Here is a 23,382-nt window from a genome sequence, read left to right on the forward strand (position 1 = left end):
GGCGTAGTGGAGGGGCGGAGCCATCGAACCTGATTGGAGAGATTTGAATATGAACGTTTGGGGAAAGCGGCGTTTAAAGGGAGGTTGGTTGGTTTATCTGCTAACGGTTGCGGGAAGAAACTGGGCGGGGGCGAGTTTCAAAATATTAGATTGACGCGATAGGTTGCCAATAGGATGTGAGCGTGACATACCGCTGCTGATTTGAGCGATTACTAAATGACGTAGCCTAGTAATCGATAGGCGATATAAAGGTGGTTGGCCGGGAAATCCTATTTCTCCTGTTTTCCTTTATTCAAACAAAGCGGGTAGGTTCCTAATTGGCTAGATAAGAAAAGTAAACCCGCCGAACTGACAGATGAGGCAACTAATTAAAGCAGAGGGGGAATGAAAAATAAATGTACTAGGAGAGGGGTGGGACTTAGCAAGGAAAATGACTGTTCAGGCAGCCAATCAGAGATGTCCCAGGGCCTCGTCGTCCTCAATAATATTCATGTGTTAATGACAAACTTTAGTCAGTCTCTGCCCAAGTGCCCATATGTGTTGAACTCAAAATTTGCTGGAAGGTCACCTTTGCCACCCAAAAGATTTCCAGGATGACAGCACCCATAATTTTTCACTAAAATATTCATTCCTTCTTCTGCTACTTTACCTATTGTGGTCTCTCCCCCCGCCGCAACACTTCTGTACAAAATAAACAATATAAAGTATATATTAAACTAAATCAAAAGTACAAGAGGAAGAAGGATGGCATCAATCATTCTTTATTCATTAGGACTAATGAAGATACTCATTAAATGACCATATTCATTATCATGTAAATAATCAACATTGACGACAACAACAAAACCCATAAATATGATCAATATTTGTGTGACCACTCACAGAAAGCTCCTGTGCTGTCATGGAGGTTGGGTTCTAGGAGAATCCTAGGTTGGGATCCAGGGGTGATTCGGGAAATTACAGGCCGGTTAGCTTAACATCTGTTCCAGGCAAATTGATGGAAAGCTTCCTCAAGGACAAAATTGTAAAGCACATAGAAGAACAGGCCCTGCTGGGAGTGAACCAGCATAGCTTGTGCAAAGGTAAATCTTGCCTGACCAACCTTTTGGAGTTCTTTGAGAGTGTCAACAAGTGTGTGGATCAAGGTGATCCAGTTGACATAATATACCTGGACTTCCAAAAAGCTTTTGACAAACTTCCTCATCAACGACTCCAGAGGAAACTTAGCGGTCATGGGATAAGGGGACAAGTACATGTGCGGATTGCTAACTGGTTGAAAGACAGGAAACAGAGGGTAGGTATAAATGGAGAGTTTTCGCAAAGGATGGAAGTAAGAAGTGGGGTCCCCCAGGGATCTGTACTGGGACCAGTGCTTTTAAAGTTATTCATAAATGATCTAGAAGCAAGGGTAGGCAGCGAGGTGGCCAAATTTGCAGATGATACCAAACTCTTTCGGGTAGTGAAATCCATAACTGATTGTGAAGAACTCTAAAAGGATATCTCCAAACTGGGTGAGTGGGCGACAAAGTGGCAAATGCGGTTCAATGTTGGCAAGTGTAAAGTGATGCACATTGGGACGAAGAACACCAACTTCAAGTATATGCTGATGGGATCTGAGCTGTCGGTGACTGACCAGGAAAGGGATCGTGGTGGACAGCTCGTTGAAAGTGTCAACTCAATGTGGGGCAGCTGTGAAAAAGGCCAATTCCATGCTAGGGATCATTAGGAAGGGGATTGAAAATAAAACGGCTAATATTATAATGCCCTTATACAAAACTATGGTGCGGCCACATCTGGAGTACTGCATACAATTCTGGTCACCACATCTAAAAAAGGACATTGTAGAACTGGAAAAGGTGCAGAAGAGGGCAACCAAGATGATCAAGGGCCTAGAACACCTTTCTTATGAGGCTAGGCTACAACACCTGGGGCTATTTAGTTTAGAAAAAAGACGACTGCGAGGAGACATGATAGAGGTCTATAAAATCATGCATGGTGTGGAGAAAGTGGATAGAGAGAAATTCTTCTCCCTCTCCCATAACACTAGAACCAGGGGTCATCCCATGAAATTGATTGCCGGGAAATCTAGGACCAGCAAACGGAAGTACTTTTTCACACAACGCATAATCCACTTGTGGAATTCTCTGCCACGAGATGTGCTGACAGCCAACAACCTGGATGGCTTTAAGAGGGGTTTGGATAACTTCATGGAGGAGAGGTCTATTGACGGCTACTAGTCGGAGGGCTGCAGGCCACCTCCAGCCTCGGGGGCTGGGTGCCTCTGGGTACCAGTTGCGGGGGAGTAACAGCAGGAGAGAGGGCATGCTCTCAACTCCTGCTTGTGGCTTCCAGCAGCATCTGGTGGGCCACTGTGTGAAACAGGATTCTGGACTAGTTTGGCCTTGGGCCTGATCCAGCAGGGCTGTTCTTATGAGAAGGAGAGTGTCAATCCAAGGAAGGAAGAGGGAAATTGTCCTTTAGAAAGGACTGGCTCCTTGGATGATGAACTCATATCCTCTTACATCAACGATGCTCCTCCTGCAGGGTTAGAATTGCCAGTGGTGACTGAAGCTATTACTGGGAGTTCCCCCCGCCAAAAAAATTGTTCACATTATCAAGCCATTTAAATATCCAGGCTTGCTTTTGATAGCAAGTTGGAGACTGAAGTGAAGTCCTAGAGACTCCAAGACAGCGCCAAAGGATTGGCAACCCTGCCAGGGGTGGGGACAGCTCTGCCTTCTGAAGAAAGCTGGTGCATGTGCCAGCGTGTGCATTTTGTCTACTTCATTATGGGATCAAAGTGCAGCACACAAGTTTGTGGGTGGAAGACACATAAGAGTGAGCAAATGAGAGATCTAGTAGTTGGAGCTGATGAAACAGTGATGTCAAGGAGAGGCATGCAAGATGCTTCATCCTCATTGCTGACCTGCAATTTAAAGCACTGACCTAGAAGGTGAGGCAGCCCAGCAAGGGGGGAAAGGGCAGCAGGTGAGGCAACACCTGGGGAGGGGGGTGGAAGGGTGCCTGCATGCACCACACCATGGCACAGTCATTGCTTGACCTGGTCATCTTGCCTCATTGGGGAGCCATCCTTGGTGGTGGGACTCCTAACAGGAGGCGATTTAGTCATTAACACACAGAGAGAGGTTTGTGATAATTGTGTAAACCAGATAATGACTTAATTGCTTGGTGCAAAGATTGGAGTTATCATACATCAGTTGTCTAGATCAGATATTAGGAACATAGGAAGCTGCCATATACTGAGTCAGACCATTGGTCTATCTAGCTCAGTGTTGTCTTCACAGACTGGCAGTGGCTTCTCCAAGGTTGCAGGCAGGAATCTCTCTCAACCCTATCTTGGAGAAGTCAGGGAGGGAACTTGGAACCAAGATGCTCTTCCCAGAGCGGCTCCATCCCCTGAAGGGAATATCTTACAGTGCTCACACTTCTAGTCTCCCTTTCATATGCAACCAGGGTGGATCCTGCTTAGCTAAGGGGACAAGTCATGCTTGCTACCACAAGACCAGCTCTCCTCTCCAGCCCCAGTGGCCTTTGTTTGGGGATTATGGGAATTTAAGTCCAATAACATCTGGGGACCCAACGTTGAGAATCCCTGGTCTAGATAGACTAATAGATAGTGCTGGAGAGGAGTCAGCTGTCATAGTGAACACTGTCCCTATTTATATTGGAAAATGTATTTATTTATATATTTATTTGTCAATTTTTTATACTCCCCAATCTAGTAGCCCTGGACAATTTACAAGTAAACAAAAATGTTAACATTAATCAAAATAACAAAACAGTTAAAAACTAAAACAATTTAAAACACTTTAAAACACAATTGAAGTCCAGACTAAAAAAAAAAAAAGGCTTAAAAGCTCTCTTGAAAGCCATTAATGTTGTTAGCCTTGAATTTCATAGGTTATCCTGGAAGCCAGATTTAGGTTGCTGCTAGGTAAGATGTTAAAGTCCAGGACCATCAAGGTAGCATTCTCAAAAATGCTACTAGTTCCATGAGCAGGACGGGCAAAGCTGAGTGGTCACAAGGTATGGTTGAGACAATGGGGTCAGGATGAAGGGTTTGGATTTGTTAGACACCGGATAACATTTTGGAGCAAGCCAAGCCTGTATAAAGGGACAGGCTGCACTCTAACTGAAATGGAACCAGACTATGGATGCTTAACATCAAAAAGGCGGAAGAGCAGCTTTTAAGCTAACTCCTGGGGGAAAGCTGGCAGGAGCCTGGCATCTTCCAGTTCAGGAAAAAGACAGAGCAAGTACTGTGTATTGATTTTTAGATCAGTGAATGGGCAATTGCAGAATAAATGAATACAGCATACAGCAGGTGGAACAGAGCAGGTAACAGTGAGGTGAGGGTGCTTAGCAGTGGTCCTTGATATGAGAAGTCTAGGTGTTACAAACATACCCCTATTCAGAGTTTGTGAAAAGCTGAAAGAGATGTTAGGCTTAGTTATAGGTTTCACTCTACACTCAGGTTGTGACAGTCTTCCAATGCACATAGGAGAGGAGCAATTGTCCTGGGGTACAATAACAGTCATAGCCAAATCAGTCCCTTTGCTCTTCTAAGAGCATTTGCTTCTTGGCTTTGAAAATGCTTGCATTGGGTCGAATGTGGTAAGGGTGCTGTGAGCTATATAGGAGATCCCAAAAGCCTAATAAGGCCCCTGGGCCTTAAATTTGACAGCCTTGCTATAAAAAACCTAAATATTAATGGAGAGGAGAAGATTTAAAGTGCAGTCTCAACTGAGATTAGCTGCTGAAGAATACTAATGAGGTGATATATGCAAATCGTTCATTAAGGGAGATAATCTTGAATGTTAATGAGGTGTGGAGACAGAAATGAGCTCAACTAGAAGTATTTGAAAGAAAAGATAATCTCAAATATTAAAGATGTTTAATACAGGATAGGTAGTGTGCTTCTGCCAAGGATAAATGCATTGGCAGTGGCTTCTTTATATATTACTTGTTTTCCTCTCAGCTATCACAGGCAGGCAGTGCTGCATCCAATCCCATCTCCTTGGTTTCATGAGATACATACGTTTTCTTTCTTGTGATAGTACTCCACAGCCACTGCCACCTGAAGTAACTGCCTGTAGGAAGGGTACCTGAAAGACTGCCAGATGAGATCCCCAACAAGCTGCCCAGTCTTAAAGGTCTTCTTCGGTTGCCCTGCTCAGAGTGCCCTCACCTTTTGAAGTGAAGTGCATGACAAAATGGGGCAGGGCCTGCTCATTTTTGGCATTCTGGAGGTTTTTCCAACACATGGCTCTATGCCTCACTTTGCAGCAGATTCGAGGCATTTTAATTGGAGAGATTAAATGGACCATTAACATAGCCATCAGCACCTCCTTCACATAGTCATCAGCACCTCCATCAACATGATCAGAGAAAGCAGAAGCCCCGGAGTTTTTTTCAAAAGCTGCTGGAAATAAGAGGATTTTTTTTACCCCGGACATGACTCTGGCTAAGCCAGAATTCGCAGCCTCCCTTCGGAGAAAAACAAAGCCCTGTCTGTCCTGGTCTCTGATAGCTGGCAGGGAGGTCGGGTTAAATCCAGCGAATATGTGGACTGGCACACTCCAATCAGCAGTGGATTCGGGGGGGAAAGCCCTGTCTGTAAAACTTCCTGGCTTTGGATAGTCCCTCAAGTACTCTTTTTGATGCCCACTAGAAATAACTTGTACAATGGCAATAATAACAAGCCACAACAAAATCCATAAGGAGTAGCTGGAAACATTAGTTTATTGAAAAAACAAAATTACAGCAATTATAGAGAAACTTCATAACAAATGGACCTGTCCCTTAAACAACATCAACTATTGGGCCTGGGGGAATTAAGCCCAGATACAATAGTACTTGCCTTACAACATCTATTGGATGAAACCTGATTCACTTCAATTTTGTATTCATTTGTAAAGGTTTTTTAGGGTTGTTGTCTTTTGCTTTAATTTAATTTTACCTGATTAAGTGTGGCACCAAGAAAGCTGTGTGCAATATGATTTCTTAACATGATGGACAGGACAAGACATCTACTCTTTTTGTGTCCATGTGTGTGTGAGGGCCAAATTACATGTGATTGAAGTTCCATGATTCTCCATCCAGAGGTCTGTCTCATGCAAAGCAGCCTCAGAGGCTGTAATGGAAAGCAGGAAGAATGGTGGGAGGAGTTATTTAACTCTTTCCTTTCTTGCTGTTTGCTCAAAAACCATCTCCCTCGCCAACTGCTTTCCCATTTGTTGGGGAAATTATACAGAAAACCTATATGTTTTTTCACTTAGGGAGAAAAGTGGCTTGGGGGAAGCATTCTGAATTTTCAGATGACAGGAAGGGAAAGGGCAAAGCAAGCCTTCCTCTCTTCATCATTCCTCCACTCCTGATTTCAGCCTCTCATGTCTGTTTTTCACTAAAAAATATCAAGAGGAAAAACCAAAGAACTGCCTGGTGTGTACTTTGGCCTGAGAAAGTTTGTCCTCACTATAATTTAACTTTTGTCTTTACAAGTAGAGTGCTAAAGGCCATGGTGACATTCTAAAGCATTTCCAAAAACAGAGTGTTTCAATCCACACAGCAACAGGTTTGCTGCTGCATCATGGGAAATGGTCTCCAGTGATAAAGCAGACAAGTGAACTTAGTGCATTAGGATAGGGGGAAAAGGTAATGGAGAAAATAGCTGTAAATATTAATCAGAAATGAAGCCGTTATTACAGAAGAAAATCCTCAAATTTTACAACTCTGGAAACAGATTAACAAGCTGAAAGAGAGAACAGACTGAATGCTAATCTGCTATGAGCAGGTACAAGGAGACCTCTTAGTCATGGGGGTAATATTGCAAAACATTCTTTACGTCAAAACCCACAATCAAGGTGGGTGATCAACCCACAAACACACCGTAAGTTCTACCTCCTTAGTCCATGCAGGCTTATGTCACCATAAGTCACGTGCATCCTACTGCCACAGGAAATGGTCAGAGGTGGACCTACATCAGTGGAAATGGTCAGAACCAGGCCTATGCCCTCAACCTGAATGTTCTGCTTCCACCACCACCCCATCCACAGAACATGCCTGGGCATGCCTTGTGGACCAATAGGAACAGGTTTCAGAGCTCAGAAAGGCTCGACAGCGCAGGCATGATAATGAAGCGGCAGCTATTTTGTGTAACTTTATTGGTCGAGACAGGGTCAAGTGACCCCTTTATACACCCTGTGACAGAGTGCTTAGAGGAGGACATATTACAGTTCTGCAGAGACCATAAAGGACGCTAGGTCTCTGCTGCATCCTGTGGGCCTATCATTGCCACCGAAGAGCTTGTCCTTCCCTCCATCAGACCTGAAAACTGACCAGATAGTTGTTGTTTTTTTACTGCGGGTCAGATTCCAGATCTAGAAACAAACTTCCCAGCAAAGCAGTATGATTATTGGGGGAGCTGTAATACCACCTCTGCTCCTGAACCCAGAGAGCCTCTAGAACAATCCACACAACCAAAGGTTTGCTGCTGCATCATGGGAAATAGTCCCCAGAAACAGAAGCGTGAGTTCAACAGATTCTGAAACAGAATCTCCTGTAAAATGAAGGCTGCATAGGAAAAAATTGGTGAAGAGAAGGCCACGTTTTTATTGGTGTGATGACTCCTGTTGCCAAAATCCAGATGGGGACTTTATTGATGATGAGGAGGAGTGCGGCCACCGTTTTTTGTCAAGCATGCCCCTGGGTATTAGATATGTGGAAAAGTGTTGCCTGTCTAGTGAAGATTGGTCATCATTGTGTTATTGCCTGACACCAATCTCAAGCAGCCCGAGATCCTCTTACTATGGGGTTGCATGCTTTATTTCATCATCTGAAAGTGGGGAGGAAGCCATGGATGGCTGCATATTTACAAAACCTGAAGACCAAAATATAAATGAGGAGATGCACAAGTTGGTAAGCCTGATGTGTTTCAATTTGTTTGCTTAGCTTGCTTGTTTTTTTCACCCTGCATTCTTTACATATTGCCCTCTTTTGTGCAGGCTTATGCCTTTGAGAACATGCACCTCGAGGATGTCAACTTATCCTGCATCTCATATGTTTGTACCGATTGTGACCAACAACAGAATTTTGTTTTTTAAAAGCATATTCATACCTGTGTTAAGCAGCATCACGGCAGAGCATGAGAAAATCCTAACAAAAACATATTATATCCTGGGGAGAGTGGGGAGCGTCAGGGTGCAAATCTGCTATTTCAAGAGGCCAAGCGGCACAGTAAAGTGCTGAGTAAAAGACAAGTTGAGGCCTCGCTTTCAGAGCAGGACGCTTACACTCTGCACAAGGCTGTGAGGATTAATTTTAAAATAAACAAGACTGTTGTTTCGGGGTGGATGCACAATGGCAGGCAGATTTAGTGGACATGATACAGCAGTTTTCTAAATACAACAAAGGCTACAAGTACATTTTGGCCGTGGTGGATATTCTATCTAAATATGCTTGGGGTGTACCTCTAAAAGACAAAACAAGCAGGGAAGTGGCCACGGCTTTTAAAGCTATTTTCAGAGAAGGCTGAAAGCCTGGCAAGCTCCAGATTAGGGATTCTCAGCGTTGGGCCCCCAGATGTTATTGGACTTCAACTCCCATAATCCCCAGCCCCAGTGGCCTTTAATTGGGGATTATGGGAGTTGAAGTCCAATAACATCTGGAGACCCAACATTGAGAATCCTGTTCCAGACTGACAGAGGGAGTGAGTTTTTAAATAAGCCAGTAGGTGGACTGTTAAAGGAGCACAGGATTCACCACTTTATCTCGAACAATGATGTCAAAGCAGGGGTGATGGAATGTTTTAATTGAACGCTAAAAACAAGAATGTAGAAGTATTTTACAGCTCACAACACTTTCAGGTATATCAATGTCTTGCCTGAGCTCCTAAATAGCTATAACCATGGCTTTCACAGAACCATTCAATCGATCCCGATGGACGTTAACCCCACCAATGATGTGACTGTGTGGAAAACAGCTTACGGTAGCACTATCCACAAAAAGGCCAAGCCTCCTGTGCTAAGAAAAGGAGATCATGTTAGAATTTCAAAAATTAAAGGAGTTTTTGGGAAAGGTTATGAACAGAACACCACCACCGAGTTGTTTATAGTGGACCAAATCATCAGAAGACCCGAAAGGCCTGTCTGTTAAAAGATTAAATGGGTGATGCAGTTCTTGGCAGCTTCTATCCTGAAGAATTACAGAAAGTTATAGTGGAAGAGGACAAGATGTACAGGGTTGAAAAACTTCTAGCTACAGAAGGTAATGGCAAAGTAAAACAACATTTAGTCAAGTGGCTAGGCAGGCTTGGGTACCTGCTTCAGAACGGTTGATGGGATTTTACGTTACTCTCCCAAGTAATACTTTCAAGAAGGCTTTCCCACAAAGCACTAGTTGAGCCTTCACTATCCAATTAGCAAGGCCCGTGGATCTTCCTGAGAATTGGATGAGATACAGTACTAGGGGTGTGCCCGAACCGGTTCGGAGGCCATTCTGGAGGCCTCCGAGCCGGTCCGGTTCTGAGCCGGTCCGGCGGCTCAGCACAGAGGGGGCTTGTAGCTTTAAGGGCGGGGGGGTAGTACTTACCCCCCCGCCGCTCTTGCCCCTCTGGCGCTGTGATATTTGCAAAAGTTTCTGGGGCGGCAGCGTTCCTCCCTGCTGCCCCTGGCCCCGTCATTAGCCGGCTAGAGCTCAAATACGCTCCACGCATGCACCCGTTGTGGCGCGTGTGTGCACTTGCTGACGCCGCGCGCACAGACATCACACGTTGATGAATGGGCGCATGCGTGGAGCATATTTGAGCTCTAGCCCGCTAACGACGGGGCCAGGGGTGGCAGGGAGGAATGCTGCCGCCCCAGAAACTTTTGCACATATCACAGCGCCGGAGGGGGAAGAGCGGCGTGGGGGGGGAGTACTACCCCCCCGCTCTTAAAGCTACCCCCCGTGCCCATCCGGACCGGTTCGGGGGCATGCATATCACTATACAGTACCATCACGGCTGGGACACTATTACAGAGGTTACCTCCTTTGAATATATTAAAGGGCTAAAAAAGTGGTCCTTCAGCTTATGAAAGGCATATACAGATAAGGCAATTATTCCACCATTACAGAATTGGTGGGTGATATTGATGATATTACAAGCACCCAGAGTGACCTAGTGGGAACAGCCTTATTTTATGACCCTGTGACTAGAAATATCAATGAGTCTTGACAATGCCTTCACCTTATCTGTGGGGGCTGAACTAGCCCGCATATTAGGACTCCTTCCTGACACACCCAACAAAGTATTCCCTTGCCTTGCAGACATAACCGGTGGGTTCAACACTCTGTTTGTTTATACGGACGTTGTAGAGCATCAGATAGTGGGAGACTTTTATGTCTGTCTTTTGTGATGCATTCCAGTTCAAGGGCAGATCAGTGAGCATGTTAACATTGTTTATGACAAGCCACACTACATTCCTGTGAGCAAGCACCATACAGACATCATCACTGTGGAGATAAAGATGGACCAGAACAAAAATGTGCCGTTCTGTTTTGGCAAGGTGATTGTGAAGCGGCACTTTCACCCCTAGAGGGGTGTGCAGCTTTAAAAATGTCAATTCTGAAAAGTTATGGAGACCTCACCCTTTACAAGAACTATTACAGGGCACAGGCAGGAAGTGCCCTTCCTGGTTATGTGGGTGCAGGAAGTGCCCTTACTGGTCATATATGAGACAGGAATTGGGGGCATAGTCCAAAGCCTTTTCTGGAATTCAGTCCCTCTTTTGAGATGCGTATTGGAGATCCTTAAGCCACATGTTAATACAGCAGCTCAGGGATCTTCTAAAGATGTGGTGGGCCACATCTCTCAAGCTGTTGTAAATAAGATGGACCAGGCCTCATCCTCACAAGGAGAATCTGGTCTGATGTATATAAAAAGAAAATGAAAAACATCACATGTGCAACTAACAGGTCCTCCTCATCCTCTTAAAAGAAAAGGTGTGAGCCAGCAGAAGCCTCAGAAGCAACAGATAAGGTCTAAGGGGAAGCACTCTGCCAGCAATATCTTTTAAACCACAATGGCTTTTATACACTGCAGCTCCAAAGAGTGCACCAAATTCGAACTGGATCTGTTCCAAATCGCCCCTATGTAGACCAGTATTGAGTGAAGCATGTATGTTGAGATGCCGTCCCTGACCGCTCTGACAGGCACTGCACCCCTGGATTTCTTCATTGCCGGGACTGGGGATTTTTACCTGGATTTGAATAACATCCTTTTATACGCATGCTATAAAATTTCCAAGGACAAAACCAATCTTGTACAGGGTGCCCACAGTGGGCCTGGTGGGTTATTTGATTGTGGTCATGTTTAATCAAGTTGGTGTGACCCTGGGAGACTGGCTTGTCAGCCACAGCAGTAGCACCTATACCTACAGGGCATTCATTGAAGCGATGATGAATTACAGGAGAGAGCACCCAATTCTTAGTAGGCTTCTTTTATAAAGAAACTGCAGGTCATCATGGAGTAACAGCCCTGGAAGGCAATAAACTTGGCCTTGTTAGCAGAGCCACCTTTATGGCCGGTAGACCTGCTGGGGCATCTTCACACAGACCTTTTTTTCAAGAAGAACTGCTTTTAAACAGCATAGATGTGGAAATTAAGTTAACATGCAACAAGGAAGCATTCTGTTTTATGGCTACTGGAATTAACCAGTTTTCAGATCTTGTCAGCCTCCCTCTTTATCAAGAAGTGTTCCTTGAACCCTGCTGTGCAGTTAGCACATGCCAAGGCTTTGCTCACAGCCAACATAAAATACCCAGTGAACCATGTGAGTATGAAAGTGTTTAGCATTCTGGCTGGAAGTCATGTCAGCAATAAGGAAAATTTATATTTAAGGGTCACTTGATCCCATCTTGACCAATAAAGTTAAACAAAAGGGCTGCCACTCCATTATCATGCCAGCACCGTCAAGCCTTTCTGAGCTCCAAAATCTGTTCCTATTAGTCCAGGGTGGCAGGGCATGTTCCTAAAGGGGTCACATATCTACCTTCAGGGCATGCCCGGGCATATTCTGGGGGGGTGGGGTGGCGGCAGAACATTTGGGGTAAGGGCATAGACCTGGTTCTGACCATTTTTGCTAACATAGGTCTACCTCCTACCATTTCCTGTGACATTAGCATGCACTTGACTTCTGGTACATTAGTGCAAGTCTTGATGCTGGGTTTTGACGTAAAATATGAAAGTCATGGGTTGACCTCCTAGTACTTCATACTATTTCTCAGGGGTTCCCAACCCAGCATGTAGTCAGCCACCCAGGAGCACAGAAGGAGGGTCTTCACTCTCTTCCCACCCCTTCAGTGGCAGACACAGCACCGAGGATCCACCAACTTCAAGTTGGTGATCCTCAGATGGGGACAAATAGCACAACTGTAGAGTAGGGAGGCAGGAGGGCTCTGAGTACCCCCTAGGCACCCCTAGGGGTAATAGTACCCCTTGATGGAACCTCTGTTATATCTCAAGTAAATACCTTGTTGAATGCTATCCACCAAGGGTCACAGTGGACTGATTAACATATGACTGTTTTCCTTCACTAAAATAATCGGTATTGTTAAAAGCATGACTCAATGTTCAGTATTTGCACAGGGATGGCACCAGTTAAGCAGCTATTGCAAATACAACCACACTGGTTCATACATCATTATATAGAGATTATCTCCATGAAGGAAACTAGTAAATTTGAGAAAGGTCTTGTCCCACGTATTGATATTTGGGAGTTTAAAAGTGTGTTAAAAGACGATCCAGGACATCAACACTCATATACTGAACTGCACACAACTTTGTTGGGTTCACCAACATACCTCCTAGACCACCCATTACTAAGTCTACTTCATCCCACTGATGAAATGGGATGAGCACATGATGTTTCCAGGCCTGGGCTTGCTGGTATGATCGTGTATGGCTTATTTGAATCGTTTTCACATGATGTATGAGAGAAAGAGATATAAGTGGCTCCTGCAATTGCTTTCTCTGTGTGTGTGTGTGTGTGTGTGTGTGTGTGTGTGTATGAGTGACACACACACACTGCTCTTCTTTCTTTATATTAAAAGTATTTCTTTTTTCTTTATATTAAAAGGCAAACAAAACAGAACAAAAAAACCTAACCAAAATCACAGCTGTTGAAGAATATGTATGCCAGTAGGTAATGGAAGTTATCCAGAACTGTATCAGGCAGTGAGGGCTACTCAGCCTGCTATTGGAAGTAGCTGGAACATATGGTTTGACCCAACCCTGAAAGGAAGGGAAATCAACCCAACCAGAAGGAGGGAATATAACAAACCAACTGACAAAAACACTATTCCAACCCAATTCAAACAGGAGAGGCCTGTTGGCAACTTTAGGAGAAGCTATCCAGGCTCATGTTAGAAAGAAGGATTCTAGATATCTCTAGGAGGCAGATACCATCCCAATTCTAAAATGATGGAGTCACTTCCAGAACAAGAAAGAGTTCTACCTAACAGTGATTGATGAGGAACTGGTCAATGGTACAAAACTGAAGAAGACATCACTTCATCTCTAGAAATATGGCATTTCCAACACAACTCCCAAAGGAAGAAGTCTCCAAACTGGCTCTAGAGGGAGGGAAATGACAACTCAGCTTTAAAATTAAAAAAAAAAATTCCAAAGCAGTCTCAGGAAGAGGATAGATTATACAACAGGTGTCATCCCAAAACAGTACTGGGCATTCTCCAGATTTTTACCACATCACAAAAAGAGCAATGAAAATAACAACAGCAGGACCCAGGATGGTGGAGGAGAAGCCCAGTTTGACAAGTTGGTTTTAGGAATGCAGTAGTCAGTGCTAGCTGGAATCAGCAGTAAAAGAGCAGAAGAAATCTTCGCTCATTAGTCACTCTTCTCTCAATATTTCAGTAACAAAAAGAAAAGTTAGTATTCTGTTATACACATTCCCCTCACTCAATCCTGTAACAGAAATTCAGCCATGAATCTCTTCTCATTCATTTCCACAATAAAAATATTTGCACACACCTAACACACTTTGAACAGTCCCTTCTCTCATATACAAACACATTTTTAAAAAGTGCTAACTCAACATACACACTTGAACTAAAATAATAGCCAGCACACACCACATTTCACACACATTCCAATGACATAATACATTCTTCTGAGCCCCTGGTTCTCAAAAGATCTTCCCAGGTTGCCCCAGACACTTGCTATGGGAGGCATTAGCTCCATCATGACTTCCTTCCATATAACTCTGGGAACTGTAGTTCTGTGAGGGGTCCCTCTCACAAAGATTTTAGCACCCTCAAAAAGATTTTAGCACCCTCAAAAAACTACTTTCTTTTACAGAAAGTCATGAGAGTTAAACTGACTAAAATATGGTTACCTCAGTAGTTCAGATGTGGCCTTGGTGACATGTAGGGGACTGAGAGTTCAACTTTGACAAAAGTCTTAAGAACTGTGAGAAAAGGTTAAATAAGAATATACTAGCTGGGCCGGGCGCAGAGCTTCTGCACCTCTAGTTTGGAGCCGCCGCCGCCATCGTCTTCTTCTCCCCACCTCCCTCGCTGCCATCATTCTCCCCTTTCCACTGCCAGCCGCCCACCAGCCAGTCAGCTGGCCGTTCACCACCTTCCAGGCTGCCCGCCCAGCCTTCTTCCTTCCTTCCCTCCCCCAGCCAGCCGGCCGTTCGCCACGCCACTTTCTCCCCCCCCCACTGTTTTGCCCACCTGCCTGCCCGTTTTCTTCTTACCTGCCAGCTGGTTGGCCATCTTCTTACCCACCCATCCCGCTCACCGGTTGTCTTCTTACCCTCCCCCCGCTGGCCATCTTCTTCCCTGTGCCACCTCTGCCACTGATTTCTTTGGTGGCCGCCCACCCACCGCCATTTGCCGCTGTTTTCATTGCCCGCTGGCTGGCCGGCTGCCACCATTTTCTTTCTCCCACCTGTCCCATGGCTATCCGGCAGCTCTCTGAACTCTCGCGAGAGCTACCATGCATGGCATTAGCCACGGGTATTGCCTTAGAGAAATATATATAAAGAAGATGGGGTACTATAATTAATTCATAAACACTTTACCTCAAAAGCATTTATCTTTCCCCACAACCAGTTATCACTCTCTTTTTCAAATGCATGTACACACAATGTCCCTCTTATTACTGACACTCATCTCTATTCTCTCTTTGATGGGCCATGTAAGCTTGTCCTTAAAAACCTCTCCAGCATTTTTTAGGGACGCATGGAATATGGCTTGTTAGTATAAAGCTGAGGGATGGGGTGGCCATTACTCCCTCTTATGCACTTAGGAGGTGATGAAAGGAAGTTTCATTTGCAAGCCCTCCAGGCATGGCTGCCATTCATTATATTCACTCTCCTGGACCTTAGCATCAGCTACCCAACAGGGTGCCTCACAGCTGCTGCCCCATTCCTCTTGGAGGAGTACAATCTTGAAGTCAAATTGTGCCTAGCCATTTGTAAGAATGCAACATTGGGATTCTGTATGTTTTGTCGAAAAAACTTGAGGAAATGGCTCTGAACCTCAGGAAATGGCTCCGAACATGTCTTTTCTTCAAGATGGACATGTTCTATTGTGTTCTTGTCACGTTATGTTTTCATGGATCTTTAAATATTGATGCAACTTCTAAAAAGCTATCCTGTTATTTGGAACATACAGTAATGTGAAAGCTAGATACTGGCACTTATGGGGCTAGGGTCCAGATCTTTCAAAAGCTGTGTCTCTGCTCCTTTCTTTGAACTATCCAGGTTCATATATAAGAAAGCCTGAAAGCCTTCCAGATATGGCATCTTTTCCCTGTTGTTTTCAGTGGCCTTCATCCAGGCCTTATGATTGGCTGTAAATCTTACATAAAGGTCCACTGTCAGGTTATACCTCTGGTTCAGCTACTTCAGCTCTGCTTCAGCTGCCCAACTCAGCCCGATTTAAGAAACAGGAGCCAAGGTAGTACTGAACCAGTCTGATTCTTCCTCTTGTATTCCTGACCTGCTCCATAGTCTGTCTGCCTTCCTAAATACTGACCTCAGCTTGACTACTTCTCCATGGTAACTGCTAGAGTCCTACTGCACTGCGGATTTAAACTGGAATAAAAACAGTTTAACTGCTAAGGCTTCTTCCAAAGAGTCCAAGATATTATAGTTTTGTAAGGGTGCTGAGAATTCTGTTATTTTTTATATTTTTACTCTACCCTTCCTCCAAGGAGGTAGTGTTGTAGGTTAGGCTGAGAGATAGTAGGGCTGTTCTCACAATTATTACTAGGATAGGCTCCTCCTATCCTAGTTCCAGAGCTGTGCAGCACACTCTGGATATTTGATTGTGTGTTAGATAAAAGCAAGGTCGGAGGCAGGGAGCTTGCTCGTTTGCCAAGCCCCAGCTGGGTAGGATGGGTTTTCCTCTTACCTCTTTCCAAAGCTGAGGATGGAATCTGGGTAGGGTGCTCGTCTTACCCAGCTGGGCTTGACAGACAAGCAAGCTCTCCGCCTCCAACCTAGCTTTTATCTAACACACAATCACATATTGGAAGCGTGCACAGCTCCCAAACTAGAGTAGGAGGCTTCTCCTACCCTAGTTCTGATCATGAGGACAGCCCTGCTGGACTGGCTCAGGATCATCCACAAAAATTCAGACTGTGGATTTGAATTAGGGTCTCTCCAGTCATAGTCTGACACTCTTAACCACTGCACTGGTGAGCCCTCGCCTTTCATATATCTACTGTTCCTTGGGAGCCTTGATAGATAAATTGGTTCAAATGTGTACTGAAGATATCTGAAAACCTATAAAAGTGGTTTAGAAGCTGATAAGGGGTTTTCAGTTAGAAGGTCTCAGTGAGAACAGCAGACAAGCTTCTATAAAAGGCAGTTCTTTCCCCTGTAACATGCCGATGACCACTGAATGTGTTCTAGGTTGCTCTGTCAGTACACCTAGAAGGCCCAGACAATGCCTTACATTAACCCAATGTGAAACTAAAACATGCCACATAATCCTTTACAACATGCAGGGCTTCCACAGCAAATGGGTTAATGTGGAAGACATTCCCAGAAGGAAGTAAGTTTTAAAACCACTGACCTATGTTAGTGGGCAACTGAATGGGCTGCTAGGAGAGCCATGCTAGAAGGCTTCTTAAGGGTACCCATTCATTTTCCCTAATGAAGAAAAACTAGGTGTGTGTGTGTGTGTGTGATAGAGGAGATTTACATTAGGAAAACAGCCTGGTGAAAGGGTTAATCTCTTGTCCCCCAGAGCTGTGGGCCTGACCTGAATTGGCTACCTGCCCCCTAGCAGCTGCTTTTGAAAAAGGTTAAAAAAAGACAAAAGATACAACCACAGAACTCCCAACCTCTCATCTAGTGTGACACCTAATTCAGCCAGATTGTAATTCTTAAGATACACCTGGTGCAAGTTTTCAAATAATCTCCCTGCCACACAAGGGCAGTCTAAGACATTTTGCTGCCCGAGGTGAATATGATGCCCCTATCTGTGGGCAGATGTACCTGAGAAGGCGTTGCCCTCCTCCCACCCACTCCTGAGGTGACTGCCTTGCCCTGCCTCATGGAAGGGTCACCCCTGCTGTACCCCCTTTCCAAAATCCTGTCCACCCCTCAGCCGCTTCTCTCTCTCTCTTTCTCGGGAGAGTGCCCCCTCCATTGCCTTCATCAAGGTTTTGCATTGTGACATTCAAAAATGAAAAATATAACCAGTCTGCCCCGAAAAAAGAAAGGGGTAGGGTGGGGGTCATTAGCCCTTAGTCTGAGTTTGATGGAGGAGGAGGAAGAGGAGGAGAAAGGGTATCATGGTACTGAGGAATAAGGCAGGGATGTGCACAAGATGGCTTTGGGCTGCAACAGGATCATTATTTGCCCCATTTCAGGGTCTGCTGGGGATAAACTGCAGCCTGACTTGTTCTATGTACAGTTATCTAGGACCCATCAGAAATGGCTTAATAGCGATATAGGGAGGGTGCTTAGCTGTAGCTTTTTTCAAACTGGAGAATGATCTCTAACCCCTAAAAGTTATGCAGAAGCAAGACAGAAAAGTAAAATAATCTCAAAGAGCACGGGCATTTTGATATGAAAATGAAGTGATTAAAAATTAAGAGCTATCAAAAGGATCCAGATGGATTTGGAAATCTATAAAATTTGAAATGGTGATACATATCTGAAGCCTTCAGCATTGCATAAATTTCAGACCTTGGCAGTAACGGTTTTGGATTGTTTTCTAGAATAATTTCAGTGAAATTTGAAGGTTTCCACTGAAATTCCACAGGCAAACTTCAGCTTTTGTAATTGCAGCATTTGAAGTGTTGCAGATAAAAAAATTCAGTATTTCAAATCTGGTTTCTTTCTAGGCAGATTTGGTCTCCTCTCCCCTCTGCAATCTGAAATAACAGACTGAGTGAATATTTCACTGACAAAAAGTAAATCAAAAACTAAACAATTTCCATGTCAAACTTGGCCTTAAAAAAAAAATCTAACACATTTTCAAATTAAAAATGAAACCATATTGTTTCCCTTGCACAAATCCACCTATTGAAGACATCAACAAATTGATTAAATATTTGGGGGAGGGGGGATGGACTCTTGATTTATCATTAATAGCAATGAAATTTGCCAAACCCACATATTTTTGTGATTTTTTTCTTCTGCAGATCTGATCAGAAATACGAATATGTACTACCTCAAAATGGCAACACTGATGAAACTGTTGCTTAGAGAATAAGCTCTCAGTATCTTCAGCACTATGCAAAGACAAAACTCGAATTTTAAGCCAATATTAGTAAAAGTAGCAGATGGAAATAAAATTTCAACCCAAGTCTACTTCTTTCAGCTAAAATAGTCCAAGATGGAAATTTAAGACTCAAGAGTGGAGGATATTATTTTAAAAATCCTTCATTTCCATGAAAAATATTTGTATCTTACTTTCAAATGTTATTTCTTAAAGAAACTCTTTGACTGTTGGCCATACTCTTCATGTATCTCTTTTGTAAATCAAAAAGGGCAGAACATTTCTGAGGAAAAAGACATGGAATTAAAGGTTTAAGAGTCCTGAGCATCACTGGGATGTGTATTAGGGGGAGGTTTGTTTGTCATAATAATGTTTGAAAGAGCTAAGATTTTTTTTTTAATACACCCACATGAACCAAAGAGGAGGGATTGTTGTACATCCCTAGAAACAGGAAGGTAAATAAAAAGCACTAGAAAAAGTGAAAGCGAGTGTTAGCAATATATAAAGATATGTACAGTAGAAGGGGGTGGACCTGGACCTGCCCTACATCCCTGGTAGGCAAAGTCATGGCAAGATTTCCAAACAAGGAAGGGATGAGAGTGGCAGAGGGCAGTAGGGTGTGAAACCCCACTTCCCTGAACCATTTGCACTGGCCAAACTCATTATTGGATGCAACTAGATAAGATGGCCACTGTTCTCCACCATCCCGTCCTATATAAGGAAGGGGCAGGGAGCGGGGTTCTCATCTGTTCTTTTTGCCACTGCACGGGCAGTATGTGGTCATGTAATCAGAAGATAATGATGACCTCATTGTGCACCAGTAGGGCCGAGTGCCCTTGATCTCCTACAATGATACTGGTGCAGACCAGGTTCAAGGTGGTGACCCCAACTATAAAACAGATGAAGGCCCAGAGGGGTGACTTCATCCAGAATGGATGAGCTATAAGCAGTCAGTGATGTCAACAATGCTGAAGGAAGCCCACAATGATGAAGTTACCAAAAGTCAACATCATTGCCAAACTGGGCTACTTTGACATCTGTAGCTACAGGATGAGTCCATTGTGCTGACATCATCAATGGCTGACAGGCATAGGAACCTTGACACCATTCTTAGTCATCAAGATTGGCAGTACTACCATAAATGTTGACAAAGCCTTTTCAAACATCCACACAACTGAATATTGACAATACCTACAGAGCTGATATCATCAGTCCATGTGATGGCCTGTAGGGTTGTATCACAATCAATATACTGACAAACCCTTCTCTCCATTGACATCATCTATAATTGACAAGTCACAAAATGTTGATGTCATCAGAGGTCCACAGTGTTGACACCATCAAATGTTGATGGTGAGGGCATCGGAGGTCAACAAGACCCACAGCGCTTACTTCATCTGCAGCTGACAGAGTCCACAGTGTTGACACCACTGATGATGTCGACGGTGTCAGTTGGTCAATGGAGCGTCCACAAGGACTGGCAATGCTCACAGCGCTTAGAATCAGAGGCAAAGGGTGCCAACCTCATAATTCACAGGTATTGTCATCAGTCTTGAAAAGTCTGAGACTAAGCCCACAGCAACGATGCCATCAAATGTTGATGAACAACACTAGTATTGTTGCTATTAAAGACTGACGAGGCCTGGCAAGTGTGACATTATCCAAAACTATCACCAGCACTAGTTATTGATGGCCTGAAGGATCCACAGGCTAGTCACTGAACAATCAATTCAGCCTTGATGTCATCAGATCTTGATAGCAGTGATGTCAACAGGCATGGAAATAAATAGTATCAAAGACTTATGACATCTTCAGAAGCTGACTGTGTAGTAGGTGCCCTATGAGATACCATACAGGCTTTGACATCATCACCTCTTGACATGAATCATAGCACTGATGTCAATCATATACAGGGAGCCAACATCATCATCCAAGATTGTCAAGACCTGGCAGGTTGAACGGACATCATCAAAGCCAGTGAAGACAGTGATGGTAACGTTATCAAAGACCAGGCTAGGTCTTGACATTAACCAAGATGGAGGCCATAGAGCTAATAAAATAAAATAAGCCCCAACAAAAGATGAGCACCAAAGAAAGGGTGGAGTGGAGCAGAAAAGCATAGAGAAATATGGCCTTGGAAAATCGAATCAACCTGAGTTGGGGAGCTGGGACACCTCACACGGTGACCTCATTCTTGCTGCCAGTAGGGAGGTGTTGAGTTGGGTGGTGCCCAGGGATGAACTGGACTTGATCGATGGTGCTTTGCCGCTTGGCTGCAAAGCCTTGGCGCCGGCTGGCAGCCTGGCTACTAGCCTGGCTACTAGCTTCCCAAGGAGCAGAAGCCTTGGGGGAATTGTTGGAGTTGGGGTGAGAGTTCTTCATCATTCCATGATGGTGGTCATGCATGGGGGTACTGCTAGCACAGACGTTGGTCTGAGAGAGGGCCTTCTGATGGCCAAGATGCATCTCCTGGAAGGGACCTGTGCGCTGATGGAGACGCTCAGGTGAGAGCAAACGCTCTTGAGAATGCAAGTTTTCACGGGAGAGGAGTCGCTCGTGAGAGATGACACGCTCTCGTGGAATAGTATAGTCATAGTGTGACGGGCGATAGCTTCCGCCTCCACCACCACCATCTGAAAGGATGTGTTCTTGGGACATGACACGCCGTGGGTTGTGTGACTTCTCGGAGTAGGCATCTCTGTCATAGTTCATCTTCATGGCATGTAAGGGTAGAGTCCCTCGTGTCAGTTCGGCAAGATGCCGCCGCTTGGCATAGAACTCATCCAAGTCCTTCTCAGCTGCTGGGAGACAAAGAAATAAGCAAGATGTCACTGGATGAAGGAGAGGTGAGCTCAAGGGTGGAGCTACAATTGAGCGGACACATCCAAGGACCATGCACCATTTACCACCATGGGCTGCTTGCCTGCTGCCTCTCCCACCTGCTGCCTCTCCCTCCCTTGTCCCCTGGTTTTCTGCCATCTTGCCACCTCCATGGCAGCTCCTAAACCTCAAAGAGCTGCAACAACAGTTCCTAAACTTTGGCCGGCTGCTAGAGCTATAAAGACAGTCACAGCCCAGCTGGCCAGTGAATTTTTTTTGCACACAGTGGATGGGCAAATCTTAGGAGCTGTCCCTGCAGCTCCTCGAGATTAAGGAGCTGCTACAGAGGCAGCAAGATGGCAGGGAACCAGATGATGGGGTGGGGAGAGGCAGCAGGCAAGCAGCCTCCACAGTTGAGGATGTGGAGGCTGGCAGCGGAAGAGGTGATCCACCACAGAGGTAGCCACAGGGCCAGAGCCCAGACCCGCTGGGGAGAAATGGGGGCGTGGCTGTGGCTCTGGCTGTCTTTAGAATACAGGCCACTGCCAACTCACTACACCATGGGCTGGGCTAGTAAATGTGGGGAGAGGGAGAGAGAAGGGAATTTTAGGGAAATGGGGCATTAGGGCTGCAAATTTTAATTTACTGATCAGATTGATTATGAAGCCTTTTGATTGACTAAAATGATGCTCTGATTAATCAGGATGGTTCTCATGATGGTAAACTGGGTAGGATAAGCATCCTACCCAGCTTCCGTGCTCCTGGTTTTTGATAATCTGTCAGCAAAAACCTAGGTAGGAGGAGTGGCAAGTGACTGTGCGAGAGGAGGGTGCAGGCTCTGATGGCGTCATCCTACCCAACACTTTTACCCACCACATTATTGAGGGTGGAGGAAATGTCAGAGTCTGTGTCTGCCTCACACAATCATTTCCCCCTCCTCCTGCCTAGTTTTTTGCTGACAGACTAGTAAAAATCAGGAGAGTACACGGCTCCCAAAGCTGTGTAGGATGCTTGTCCTATTCAGTTCACCATTGTGAGGCCCAGCCATAGATATTTATTTTTAAAACAAGTACCTGGAAAACTTGCAGATGGCAAGCACCATCTTAAAAGATGCAAACCCCCCACCCCTTTTCTCTTACACAGGAGGGAATGCCTTCTTTAAAATCATGACACATGAATGCGCAATCTAAAAACAAACAAAGCTTGCCTTTTGCTTCAGAACTACTGACTTTACCTATATGCAAATTTATGCAAACTGAATTGATCTATTGATTGACTGAAGTTGCTTCTACACTAGCCGTTTAGTTCGGAATGTCCGCCATCATTTGTTAACTCTCTGTGTCTGGAGCAGACAGATGATGTCAGCTTGCTACATTCTTTGTTAACGTTTTGTCCCCTCATGTTTTCTCAGACTTGACTTATTGCAGTGCCAACATGTCCACAGTGGATGGGCAAAGCACAACTGAGGCTTGTTGGGATACAAGCTAATTAAATGAGTCCTTTCCCACCCTTCCCATTGCATTACTGAATTGCTTTAATTACCCGTTTCCTGGAGATGGGACTCCTTACTCATTCAGTTCCTCTTTGCAGCCCAAAGAACTACTTGCTCTTGATTGTCATTATTTGTTTGTTTGTTACTAATGGCAAGTGTGTCCTTGAAAATAATAATGCCTCAGCAACAAGAAAAAATAAATCATTAAAAAAAAAACCTATTGCCATTTTTGTATGGAACACATGCCCTGCCATGACTGAGACTCTGTGAGTATCCTGCCTGCACCACCCACCTTGGTGGAGGAC

The 23,382-nt window shown here is 44.6% G+C and overlaps 1 protein-coding gene and 1 long non-coding RNA gene across 11 annotated transcripts in view; one reads left to right on the forward strand and one right to left on the reverse strand.

Moving 5' to 3' along the window:
- Nucleotides 1-116: 116 nt before the first annotated feature.
- LOC128332118 (uncharacterized) lies at nt 117-18,997 on the forward strand. Its single transcript, XR_008310559.1, has 3 exons — nt 117-305; nt 13,137-13,947; nt 18,689-18,997. It is a non-coding gene; the product is annotated as an uncharacterized LOC128332118 (long non-coding RNA).
- Nucleotides 13,634-23,382, reverse strand: part of SHISA7 (shisa family member 7) — a 110,881-nt gene continuing 101,132 nt past the window's right edge. For 9 of the 10 annotated variants that reach the window (XM_053266444.1, XM_053266440.1, XM_053266443.1 and 6 more), the window contains one exon: nt 13,634-21,566. In XM_053266444.1, the coding sequence (XP_053122419.1) occupies nt 20,941-21,566 (626 nt within the window). In that variant the 3' untranslated portion in view covers nt 13,634-20,940. The remainder of the gene's footprint in view (nt 21,567-23,382) is intronic. The other variant, XM_053266449.1, reaches the window with a different exon arrangement.

This window comes from Hemicordylus capensis, chromosome 6, assembly GCF_027244095.1.
Source record: "Hemicordylus capensis ecotype Gifberg chromosome 6, rHemCap1.1.pri, whole genome shotgun sequence".
In the NCBI taxonomy this organism is placed as follows: domain Eukaryota; kingdom Metazoa; phylum Chordata; class Lepidosauria; order Squamata; family Cordylidae; genus Hemicordylus; species Hemicordylus capensis.